Source organism: Lynx canadensis, chromosome F1 (assembly GCF_007474595.2).
Source record: "Lynx canadensis isolate LIC74 chromosome F1, mLynCan4.pri.v2, whole genome shotgun sequence".
Classification (NCBI taxonomy): Eukaryota; Metazoa; Chordata; class Mammalia; order Carnivora; family Felidae; genus Lynx; species Lynx canadensis.
This window is the reverse complement of record NC_044319.2, coordinates 35848383-35861815: the sequence shown is the minus strand read 5'-3', so window position 1 is coordinate 35861815 and position 13433 is coordinate 35848383. Positions and strand designations below refer to the sequence as shown.

Here is a 13433-nt window from a genome sequence, read left to right as displayed (position 1 = left end):
TGAAGCCAAAGCAGGGTACAGGTCGGGGTTCCAAAGTGCTCCAAACAGGATGCAACCAAGGCAAGCACAGGCTGGGGTGTTCCTGGGTGCTCTGTGCAAGGAGTACCTTGGCAGGGTGGCTAGAGCCAAAGCGGGCATGAGCCGGGAGGTACAGCAGTGCTCTGCACTGAGGGGTGCCTTTGCAAGCCATCTGGACCCAAAGTGATGTGGGCCTGGAGTGTTCTGGGATGCTTTGTATCTGTGTCATTTTGGTGTGATGGCTAGAGCTGTAGCGAGCTCCGACCGGGGGTGTCCCGATGTGTGCCTTGCGGGGCTGCTTTGGTAGGATGCTAGGGCCAGTGTGGGCTAAGAGCCAGGGGCTCACTGAGACAGTAGGTTTGCTGTGGTGCTTGGATCTTACCTGAACCATGATGGCAAGGTGGACAGGGAACACAGACTGTGGCACTGGGCAGCTCCTCCTGTACGCAGAGAGTTCCAGTAGCTCCCCTGCCATTTGGTGGATTTCTAGGGCTAGATCCCTTACGTTCTACTTGCTATTTGAAACCAAGGATTTTTTTCCTATGTACCAGAGTGTCTGGGCCTGGGGTGCATCCCCCCAGTTCTTCTTCAGGAGGAATTGCTCTCTCAGTAGGTAGTGATTTCGTGTGGAGAAGATGAGTTCAGGCTCTTCCAACATCAGATCAGACCAAAACTCCAAACTTTGTTTTATTAACATAATTTTACCGTTATTATGAGTAGTACCTTTTCTTTTCACACATTCAGAGCTCTATCCTAGTCAAAGAATGTAATAAGTTTCTAATCACTATTTAAACCATTCAACTACATACATCTTTAAGTGTACTTGTTTATGTTGCCAGCGACATTATTTTAGTTCAAAATTGTGGAAGTCCCTGCTCTATCATATTCTTATTTTTCAATGTACACAAACACACAAAAAGAAAGCAAAGAGGCTGGAGTGTTAAGACCTGGTAATGAGACAGTCATGTGACACGTCCGGTAATTTTGTCAAGGGTGCAAAGCCTTAATCCAAACGAGAGTGGAGGGTATTAGGCAGACAAAAATAAAATAGAATGGGATTATTTAGCAGTGGTAAAACATAATGATCATGAATTTTGAAAGATACCCATCTGCCTATTTAGTTTTCTCCACAACGCTTGGCTGCTTAAGTACTGGGATAGAGAAGACTGATGGATAAGTTTCTTCATTATGGAAATTTGTTAGACTAGACCTTCAAAAGAAGAGAGAGGCAAGAGATTTGAGGTTGGTTGCGAAAGAGTTTGGGCATAATAAGACTTTTAAGGGGAGGTATGAAGAAAGGAAGTAAATACTGGAGGGCATTTTAAGATAGGGGGAAAACGGGGCAGCTGAGTGGCTCAGTCAGGTAAGTGTTCGACTTCGGCTCAGGTCATAATCTCATGGTTCATGAGTTTGAGCCCTGCTTCAGGCTTTGTGCTGACAGCTCAGAGCCTGGAGCCTGCTTTGGATTCTGTGTCTCCCCCTCTCTTTGTCCCTGCCCCCCACTCGCACTTGGTCTGTCTCTCTCTCTCTCTCACTCACTCAAAAATGAACATTAAAAAATATTGTTTATAATAAAAAAAATTTTTAAAGATGGGGGAAAGTATTAGTTCATTAAGTTTAGAAATGTCAAGAAGGCTTTTCAGGTTAGAAGAGTTTTGCTCACTCCCAGAGGGAAGTCTGGTTAAGAAAACCACTTAGACTTAATTTAGTTGTATATCACTTCTTTGTTCTTTGACATTATTTTTCAAGTAGAATGCACTTCAAGTGAGAAGAACCTACAGTTAGTAATAGAATAGGGGGGTTTGGAGACACCTGAGAGGAGTTTCTGGTTTGCAAGAGTAGCTCATGTTTTCTTTCTCAAACCAGGTGACTGAAGGTTGGTTACGAGGGAAAAACCCTGAGAAGGAAGAGAATGTACCTGAGAATTCATGTCAGATGCACACCTATTTCTTCTTTTTTTTTTTTAATGTTTATTTTTGAAGGAGAGAGAGAGAGTGTGTGAGCAGGGGAGGGGCAGAAAGAAAGGGAGACACAGAATCCAAAGCAGGCTCCAGGCTCTGAACTGTCAGCACAGAGCCTGACTCGGGGCTCGAACCCACAACAGTGAGATCATGACCTGAGCTGAAGTCAGGCGCCCAGCTGACTGAGCCACCCAGGCTCCCAGATACACAGCTATTTCTGATAGTGTAGGTCTCCTGGCAATGACTTTTCCTAGTTAATTATTTTCATTTTCTTTTGTTCTAAAAATGTGCCAATTTTGCTTTTCTTCTTGAAGGAATTTTTCACTAGACATAATATTTTGAGTTCAGAATGTTTGATTTTAGTACTGAAAAACTGTTTTCCATTATCTTCCAGCCTCCATATCTGCCAATAAGAAACCAGCCTTCATTGAAATTATTTTTCCCCTGTATGTAATGCATCATTAGTTAATGGTTGTTTTCAAGAGTCTCTCATTATCGTTAGTTTTTGGTAGTTTGTATTTAATATATTTTCTTTTTATTTTTCTTGCACTGACTTTATTAATTTTTTAGATCCCATATAGTTATGCCAGTCATCTAATTTGAGGAACTGATGATCTGGCTTCTTCAAATATTTCTTCTTACATATTCCTTCTTTCTCTATTCCTTATTAGCCTCCATTACACATTTCATTTTTATATTGTCCAACCAACCGTTCCCACACTCAGTTTATAATTATTTTTCTTTTTTCTTTAGATTGGATTATTTCCATTGTTTATTTCCATTATGTCCATCTATTTTTATGCTCACTCTCTTTTGTCAATTCCATCTATTTTAAGTCTCCCGCATGAAGTTTTTCTTCAGATGTTGAATTATAAGTTCTAGAATTTCTTTCTCTTTTATAGTTTCTATTTTTCCACTAATGTCTTATGTTTTTACTCATCGAGAGCATATTTTTTTTATTATTTCCTTTAGAATGGCTATAATTCTTGTTTAAAATACTTCTCTATTCCAATATCTGGATCATCTTATAGTCAATATCAGTTACCTGTCTTTTCCCTTGAGAATGGGTTTAGCTCACATTCTTCTAGTTATTTGTATATCACATAATTTACTCATCTGACAACTGTCTATAAAGGAATGCTTTCTGGAATTGCCAGTCTTATACTCCTTTTGTATTTTTTTTTTTAATTTCTTCACGTCTTGGAGGAGAGGAGTAAGCTAAGAATAGCACATCTTATCAAGTACTATACTACCACTCAAGCAACTTCCTTAGAATTATGTGCCACAAAATAGTTTGAGAAAGAAATTCTCAGAAACTGAGAAAGAATATCTAAGTTTAAAATACTGCTATGTATTGTGCTCTAAATAAAATATTTTTATAAAGATTTTTATTTTTATTCTTGCGAGAGACAGCGCAAGCAGGGAAGAGGCTGAGAGAGAGGGCGGGGTGGGGGGACAGAAGATCCAAAGCGGGTTCTTCACTAACAGCAGCAAGCCCAATGCAGGGCTCAAACCCATGAATCAATCACAAGATCATGACCAGCGCCAAAGTTGGAATCTCAACCAACTGAGCCACCCACGTGCCCCTAAGTAAAATATTGTGTATGTATTTTATCATTCTAAACATTTTAAGTTAGCAGTTTCCTTTTAAGATTTCCTCCTCAAACTGGAAGAGGAAAAATAAAACTTCTGCCTGCCTTTCTCCTATCCAAGAGGTCAGCTGTTTTAATAGATAACCACCGTGGGTTACAAGTTTTTACTTTTTTATTCAACCCCATCAATCTTTGAGTTAGTATAAATTCACTACAGGGGTGCCTGGTTGACTTGGGTGTCTGACTTTGGCTCCGGTCATGATCTTGAGGTTGGTAAGTTCGAGCCCCAGGTTGGTCTCTGTGCTGACAGCTCAGAACCTGGAGCCTGCTTCCAGTTCTGTGTCTCCCTCTTTCTCTGCCCCTTTACTACTTGCACTCTGTTTTTCTCTCTCTCAAAAATAAATAAACATTAAAAAACTTATAAATAAATAAATAAATAAATAAATTCATTATAAATTCTGATATGGTCTTAATTTTTTATTTTTTAATTACCAGTGTTTGTCCTGATTTTGAAATGTTGGCCACAGTTTTTAGAACACTTTATTGAGATATAATTCACACATCATACAATTCACCCATTTAAAATGTATATTCAATGTTTTGTTGTATAATCACAGAGTTGTACACTCATCACCACAATCAATTTTAGAACATTGTCACTGTTAACTATCAGCCCCTGCCTCCCTACTCCAGCCCTAAGCAACCATCGATCTATCTTCTGTCCCCTCTTCACCTGTCTATTCTGGACATACCCTACAAATGGAATCACATAATACGTCATCTTTGTGACTGGCTTTTCTCACTTAACATAAAGATTCTGAGGTTCATCCATGCTGTGGCATTTGATAGCACTTTATTCCTTTGTTATAACCAAATAATAGTATGTAAGATGCATGTTTTGTGTATAGTGACAAGCATCTGGGTTGTTTCTATTTGGGGGCTATTATGAATAATTCTGCTAAGACATTCATGTTACAGTGCTTGTGTGATATATGTTTGTCTTTCTTTTGGGATATATCTAGGAGTAGACTACTGAGTCTATGATAACTCTATTTCAACCTTTCAAAGAACTTCCAAATTATTTTCCAAATTGGGCGTATCGCTTTACATTCCCATCAGTAGTGTATATGTGTTCTAATTTGTCCACATTCTTAACAATAGTTGTTACCATCTGACTGATTATAGCCATCCTAGTGGGTGGGAAGTACTATCTCATGGAGATTTTGATTTAGTTACTTAATGATTGATGGTGTTAGGTATCTTTTCATGTGTTTTTTGGCCATTCGTACATCTTTTTTGGAGAAATGTCTGTTCAGATCTTTTGCTCATTTTAAAATCAGGTTCTTTCTATTTTCACTCGTAAGAGTTCTTTAATTCTGGATACGAGTCCCTTATCAGATATATAATTTGCAGCTATTTTTTTCTGATTATATCTGCATGCTTTCATTTTCTTATTAGCATTGTTTAAAGAATGAGGGTTTTTAGTCTTGATAAAGTCCAATTTCTCTATTTCTTGATTGTTTGTTTTGATGTCTTATCTAAAAATCTATTGCTGTATCTCTAGTCATGAAGATTTTAAGAAATTGTCACCATTTTCATAGATACTTAAAAAAAACTTGCTGGCCAAAAAAATGTTTTAACTATACTATGCTACCTAAAATATAGGAACATGCAAAGGACATTTCTAAAAGTTCCTGTTCAGTATTTCCCCAAACTATGGTACATCAAAAAATAATGGAGCTTTGGTATGAAGTCAGCCTCCTGGCCCACAGCACAGAGTCGTTATACTCTCAATCTTCTACTTTCTTGATCTCTAATCACAGTTCTTGATAACTCTCATCTAACTGTAAAAGTAATATAATTCAAAATGAAAAATTATAAAATGTAGGAATATAAAAATTTACAAGTATTCTAATTTCTGAAACCACAGACCACATAGAATTATTACAGCCAAACTTTGTGTTTACTCCCAATCTTTTTTAAGTATGTATGCATATCTAGATAATCCTATAGATGCACTATTGTAACCTAATAATATCACTTATGGTTACCTTTTTGTATGCATGAATCACATCTTGACTATAATAGAAGTTCTGCACTAGGATTTGTAAAAATTTTAGTGTGGAAGATGGTGCATTTAGTATTTGATGAGTAATCAGCCTCCCATTAGAGGACTTTTTAATATTTACTAATGCTTGCTACAAGCATAAAAGGTGACAGTTTTTGTATTTAGGAAACTTTTTTTAATGTTTATTTATTTTTTAGAAAGAGGGAGACAGAGAGTGAGCAGGGGAGGGGCAGAGAGAGGGGGAGACACAGAATCCAAAGCAGGCTTCAGGCTCTGAGCTGTCAGCACAGAGCTCCACGCGGGGCTCAAACTTAATGAAATGTGAGATCATGACCTGAGCCAAAGTCGGATGTTTAACGGACTGAGCCACCCAGGCACCCTACAGTTTTTATATTTTATGATGTGATAGAAAGATAGAAAGCCTTGAAGTTATACATTTTAGACAATTAGAAGAGGTTAGATGGGACAAAGTACTGAATTGAGGCATATGCTCACTTTCTGTGGGTAATATATGAACAGGAGACCCAGCACTATGATTTGACCCAGGTATAATATGGTCCACCTAATAAGTGAAGCGTTGCTCTTGGTTTATAAATTTGTGAATCTCTGAAAATTCAGAGTTCAAAATAAAACTGAGATAAGCAACACTCAAAAGAATAAATACATTAATTATAGAATTGCCTATATAATGCATACTTACAACATACATATAGCATTACTTTAAAATTTATATTTAGGGAAATTAATGCTTGTTTCATTCACATCTGGGATATTCAACTTCCCCTTCCTGACAGATTGCCCGAAATGACTGTATTGACGTGTTTGCTCTATGTGGCCATTTACATTCAAATTCAACAAAATCCCCTGTTTTTACATAAAGTTTTTTGGTGTCTTTTCCTCTTAACTGTACGTTATATTTGTTCATGTTATCTTCAGATATTATACATGCATCTGAAAGAATTAAAAAAATACATCATTAATAATATACCTTTCCCTTTCCAAGAGTAGTGACATTTCTTTTAAGAATATTTTGGAATTAAATAAAATTTATGAAAGGATATTAAAAGCTAATATTTATTGAGTTTTGCCCAGTACTGTTCTTAGTACTTTGCCTTATCTCTAAACACTGTGCATCATTTCCCTGAGCTACATAACAGGAGATGGGGGCTCAGAAAGACTGAGTAATTTCTCCAAGGTCACATAACTGAATGAGTATTTTGACCCAGAATATGGACCCTGGCAGTTTGACTTCAGAGTCTGTGCTCTCAATTACTGTGCTTTACATGCCTAAAAACCACATGCCATATAGGATTAAATTAAAATGTTCTGTTAGGGTCAGTGTTATTCACCCTCCTTTCCCAACTCAGGATTCTCTTTTACATTGTTTCCAAAATGTGCATAGTGTGAGCATACGGATGTATTAACATCTTACTAAATATTACAGTAAAAATAAGTTTACTTCTGTCTATCAGATATACGGTGCAGAAAGTGGACTGAAGAAGGCACAATATATATAAAAACCAACCATCTCTTAAAATATTCACTTAGCATATTCTTGAAGGTAATTATTTATCAATAAGACCAAAAACTCTACTAGCTATTATATTAGCTATTATATTTCTTATTTAGAGCTCCTTTTCCACAAAGTAATTATCAGTGGGTTGTCACTTTTATGCAACATTGATTTCTGTAGGAAAGCAGTATTACCTTCCCCCCATGATCAGAGTCCCCTCATTCATTTTTAAATTTAGCATTTTGAGAGGTAACATTCCCCTGAGTAAATAGCACGCCCAGCAGTACTAAGCAGCATGTTCTCTATAGCCCATCATCTCTGATATAGGAATTGTTCTGAGTTTTAAAAATAAGCACATGGTTAAATTTGAGGAGCCATCCTAGGCAGTGGTGACCATAAGGAACTTCTTTTCGTACCTAGATTTGTCCATGTCCAGGATTCTAAGGTACATTACCAAGTATTTTCCTGATGACATATGATAGATCAGTCCTTTTACTGTTAGAGTGAGGTTGATCTTTTTTCTCCCTCACTTTTTTGTAGACAGGAGAGGCCACCATAGCCTCAGGCTTAAATACATGAAATTTGGAACCAGATTGCTGTGTCTGATTCCTAGCTCCACCAAATACTCGCTAAGTGGCTTGAATCCATGTCAGATAGGTTTTCAGCTGAACTGAAGTAAAAATCATCCTATGAAATTAGTCCATGAGAGCTTTACTATGAATATCAAATCTCAGACTCTAGGAGAATATGACAAACTCACCTATGCATTTTGGTGGTTCTGACCACTGTCCATTTCTGCACGTTACATCTATGGAGCCCCGAAGTTCATAGAAAGACTGGCAATGGTACTGGACTTTTGATCCTGGAGGATATACTGTTAATGGGAATGAGGTGATATCTCCATTGCTAATAGGTGGAGGGGAACCACAATATTGTGTAGACTCTGGAAAATAACATTTATGTGTTGAGAGAAAACCGATATGTAGTTTAAGTAAATTAGTATAAATATATTTCTTTATATTATATGTTCGATGTTTAATATGATGTCTGCGAGCTCCAATAACTCATTATATAATTTTTACAATATAACCTGATAACCAAAAATTATAGTGCTTCCCTTCACCCATAAGTCAAATATACTTAAGTATTGAGTACATATATCTTATAAGAGCACATATTATAAGGGCACCCATAAGTCAAATAAACTTAGGTATTGAGTACATATGTATTATAAGGGCATGCAACTAGGAATAGTTTTTATTTAATGTGTGATGAACAGATAAGTAAATCTTATCTGGTCTACTGTCCACCTCCTTCATAAATTTTTTTATTTAAAGAGGAAAGGTAAAAATAAATAACTCCCTTCCCATTTCTATTCTCTGGGACAACTGTTACTTTCTGCAAGTAGCATGTACCTGTGAAATGAATTATTGACATACTGCCTTCCATTTATTTTCCAATTCCAAATAATAGCATAGGCATCTTTCTCTGTCAATAAAAATTTCAACTTCATGTTAAGAATGGCTAGGATACATTCCATTGTACTGATTTATCTTCCTACATATCACCAAGGATATAGATATGAAATGGCCAAATAAATAATCTTATCCTGAATAACTTCCTCTACTTATTGTTTCATTGAGTGACTCTTCCTGTATTTTTCTCGGACGAACTCTTTCACGTGGGCACTAGATTCTTTCTCCATTAAACTCAGCAAAGACCATGAATCATCCCTTTTGGCTGTATTAACAATTTGTCCTTCTCTACCAAATCATTCATCGACATACAAACGTGCTGAAAATGTCACAATGTAAGGTAAAATTTCCCTTTATCCACACCCCATATCCAGCTACTGCCTCATTTCTCTCGTCCCTTTAGAGCAAACCTACTTGTTTCCTATCATCCCTGATCTTACTTTATCAGCCCACATTCTCTCTAGAACACACTGCAATTAGGTATTTCCCAGTGCTGAAATACCTCTAAGCAGAGCTACCAATAACTTTAGGTACTTAAATCCATTGTTCAATTATCAGTCATCTCGTCCAGTTCTAAGTAGTCTTTGACATGCTTGCCCACCTTTTGAATGACATTGTGTAACATGTCCTTCTGAAGTATGTCCTTGATATTGCTTCTGGGATACCAGCTCTGATAATGTGATTTATGATAAATATTTGGTATTATTCCCCATTCCTGGCACAGAGATCCTAAAACTCTTGGAATTTCACAAATTATGAGAGAAGTAAATGTGTCTTCTGTTATGTTCGTGAGATGACTTTTATAAGACCCATAGGTAACCAGAGGATAACCTGGTTGCCAGGAGGGCTAACCATGTGATGAGGGGGTTGGAACTTTCATTCCCATCCTGATCTACGGGGGAAGAGATAAGGGCTGGAGGTTGAATCAATCACCAATGGCTAATGGCTTAATCAATCATGCCTATGTGATGAAGCCTCCATAAAACCCCAAAAGGACGAGGTTGTGAGAGTTTCTGGGTTGGTAAATACATGGAGATGTGGGAAAAGTGGTGGCTGGAAAGGGCATGGAAGTTTTGTGCCCTTTCCCCATACCTTGTCCTATACATCTCTTCCGTCTGGCTGTTCCTGAGTTATATACTTTTTTAATAAACCCATAATCTAGTAAGTAAATGTTTCTCTGAGTTCTGCAAACTGCTCTAGCAAATTAATCAAACACAAGGAGGGGGGTTGTGGGAACCTCCAAGCTATAGCCAGTCAGTCAGAAACACACAGATGGCAACCTAGATGTGCGACTGGCATCTGAAGTGGATACAAGAAGCAGTCTTCTAAGACTGAGTTCTTAACCTGTAGAAATCTGATGCTATCCCTGCATAGTGTCAGAATTGAGTTGAATTGTAGGACACCCAGCAGGTGTCTAAGAGTTGCTTGTTGGATGTGGGGGAATCCCGCCTCCCCCAACACACACAATGTAATTGTGTCCTAGAATCATTTTATCAGCCTTCCCTAGTTTTTCTGGGTACTATCTGGCTACTCCTCATTTCCCAGATCTCTAATAATGGAGAGTCTCCAAGGCTGTCCCTTCGACCTCCTCTCTTTGTTAGCCATTTGAACTCTCCATGTGATCCCATCCAGTCCTGTAGCTTTAGATATCATCTATATACTAGCAGTTACCAAGTTTACATCCTAGCTCTCTGACCACTCCCAATTGCCCATTCTATATCTTAAGCTGCATACCAAGTAAATACACTTAATAAAAGTGGATATCCAGTAAAGACCTCAAACTTCTTTCTTATATGGTCACTGTTGTAAATACCTCATAAAGAAACAGTTTTTAAAAGTGACAGAATTGAGTAACTAGATGACAATTTAATGCTTCAAAATACGGTGCAACACATAAATCATAAATTCTTTTTCCTTTTCTTTAGATAAAGCAAAGAAGATTAGTAAATACTTTTTAAATAACATTATTTAGAAATAAACTACTAACCAATACACTGTGGTAATGACTGCCATTTTCCACTTTTACACACAATTTCTCTTGCTCCGTGAAGTAGATAATTTTCTTTGCAAAGAACAGCTACTTTTTCTCCATCCTGATAATTCACTGTGGTTAGCATATCCTGAGCATTAGGTATCTGAGGTGGAGGTGGGCAGAGTTGTGTCTCTTTTCCTAAAAAATATTGGAATTAACTTATTTGATTAATAAAATCTAAAGAAAACAGCTCAACAAGATAATATTTCAGTATAACAATTGTGTGTGTATGTATATTTTTATGTATATACATGATGCTATAGTGACAAATGTACTTTATGTTAACATAGTTTAAGGTTTAACAAGCACTTTTGGGGTACAACCATCAGATTAAAATTTCTCTGGTGTTCCTTCTATTTCCTATTCATTATTCTGTCTCTCGTACAAATTAACCCTTTTAGTTTTTTCTAGCTAATTTATATGATTCAAATAAGTTATGTACATGTTATTCAAACAAGTGAACACAAAAAAATTAAATTGGTAATAGTAATGAGAGAACCAATTAAGACTTCCCTTAATAACCTAACCCTTGATCTCAATAAAAGCTTTCGTGATTTGCCTTTTGTTCTAAACATGACAATGGTGATCAATGTAATTAGAATGCTTCTGTTTGAGTAGAAATTAACTTACTTTTGGTTGCTTGGTTTGTTCTAAGGGATAAATTTTAAATGGCCAATTTGGATGTCAAAACATCATTAACTGAGCCACAGTCCCACCTCCTGACCTGAAGTCATACAGTGTTCTCCTTCAGTTCATTCCCCACCCCCCACCCCAGGACAGAAGCTACTAAAGTGGTACTTCCCTTCAAAATTATTACAAAGAAATTAATACATATTTTTTACCTCCTACTATACTACTTTCTTTTAAAACCAATATAGAAGAGTGAGCTTATCTCTCCTGGTTTCACTACGTTTAAAAATATACTAATAATTTGTAGTAAACATTTCCAAAATTATGTGAATAGAACCTAAGTTCAGTATAATTTCAGTGAAAACACACATACTACCTGGAACCTGAATTTTACATTGGGTTTATTTTTTCAAGGAAAGGAAGGCACATTAGAATTCTATACTTCAAATCCTATAAACAAAACCTATTTCTGTGAAAACCCAGAGGGTTCTCTGAGAGGTGGGACCACTCATGCATATTTCTATGCTCTATAGGACTTGCCCTATTTGTTTATTGGTTGAAGAAATATATGGCATAAAAGAATTTCATTCCAGTGTCATCATTATTCTAGTCAACCTTTAACAGGGTCAGTCTTTAATTATCTGTTTTAGCTCAACTAACTCTGCAAAAGAAGATAAAGAATAGCCTGATATTACTGTTATTGCACATTTTCTGTTGGTGAAGTCTGGCTCATAGGCCAGAGGACAAGCTATGAAAAGTACATGAAAAGAAGATAAGACACATTCAATAGATAGATGGGGCAGTTTGCTCTGTTACGTAGACGTTTTCCTACTTTGGGTGTCCCATTTCCCCTTTGTTGAAGAATTTTGTAGTGTCATTTATTCATTTCTGTTTAGGTGTGCAAATATTTTTATTTAAATACAAAGTCACAAGGATGAATACTTGTTGAATTTCATCAAGACTCTTGACTGAGCGAGCATCAAGGTGTGTGATGCCAATCTTGGGAATCAGCAACCATGTGCTGTTTATCTCCTAGAAGTCCCAATATAGGGAAATAGGAAGGTTGACATTGTCTGTAATCTCAAACATATAAATAATAATTTTAAAAATGTAAACCAAGTCCCAACTAACCAAGTTAAATATTCAAATATCATTGTTATTATATTTTAGGTAAAAATATTATGCATGATTATGCCAGTTGTCCAACTTACTTTCCTTACAGAAGTATGGACATTGTCTTTAGAAATTTCAACCTACTATAGATATAGTGTAGTTGAAACAGCACTAATATAAGAACCAAGAAATGAGTTCCAGTCTTGATTTTGGCTAAGTGACTTCTTGGGGTCTTGTATTCCTGGTCTGTAAAATGAAGGACTTTGTTGTGTTTCTTAAGAGTAAGTCTGGCGGGCGCCTGGGTGGCTCAGTCAGTTGAGCGTCCAACTCTTGATTTCGATTCAGGTCGTGATCGCAGGGTCGTGGGATTGAGCCCCACATTGGGCTCTGCACTGAGTGTGGAGCCTCCTTAAAATTCTCTTTCTCTCTCTCTCTCTCCCCTTCTGTCCCTCTCCCCCACTCACGCTTGCTCTCATTCTCTCTCTGTAAAATAAAAAAAAGAAAAAATAAGTCTGGCAATTTGAGTGACAAATATTTGCCACTTGATAATATCCTCACCTAATCTCCACCTGCCACCTACCACCATTTCTCGAAATTATTAAACTCCTCTTTCAGCTTTCAGTAAAGCTTCCTCCTCAGGTTTCTACCTCACTCTGGAAATATAATTTTATTATCTATAAGTACAACCTTTAAGAAAATCAAGTTGATACAATAAATCAAATGTTTATGATTTTTATCTAGCTCATATCGAATATTTGGGGATTTTAAATACCATTGTTAATGTGTTCTGTGTATTTTATAGAATTTGTATTTTATTATTTTTTTTTCAACGTTTATTTATTTTTTGGGGGACAGAGAGAGACAGAGCATGAACAGGGGAGGGGCAGAGAGAGAGGGAGACACAGAATCGGAAACAGGCTCCAGGCTCTGAGCCATCAGCCCAGAGCCTGACGCGGGACTCGAACTCCCGGACGGCGAGATCGTGACCTGGCTGAAGTCGGACGCTTAACCGACTGCACCACCCAGGCACC

At 37.0% G+C, this 13433-nt stretch overlaps 1 protein-coding gene across 1 annotated transcript in view; it reads right to left on the bottom strand.

Moving 5' to 3' along the window:
* Positions 1-5991: 5991 nt before the first annotated feature.
* The window catches only part of CFHR5 (complement factor H related 5), a 33067-nt gene continuing 25625 nt past the window's right edge, over positions 5992-13433 (bottom strand). Inside the window, exons 8-10 of the mRNA XM_030303219.1 lie at positions 10615-10797; positions 7913-8095; positions 5992-6590 (exon numbers count right to left, since the gene is read on the bottom strand). Of these exons, the coding sequence (XP_030159079.1) occupies positions 6394-6590; positions 7913-8095; positions 10615-10797 (563 nt within the window). The 3' untranslated portion in view covers positions 5992-6393. The remainder of the gene's footprint in view (positions 6591-7912; positions 8096-10614; positions 10798-13433) is intronic.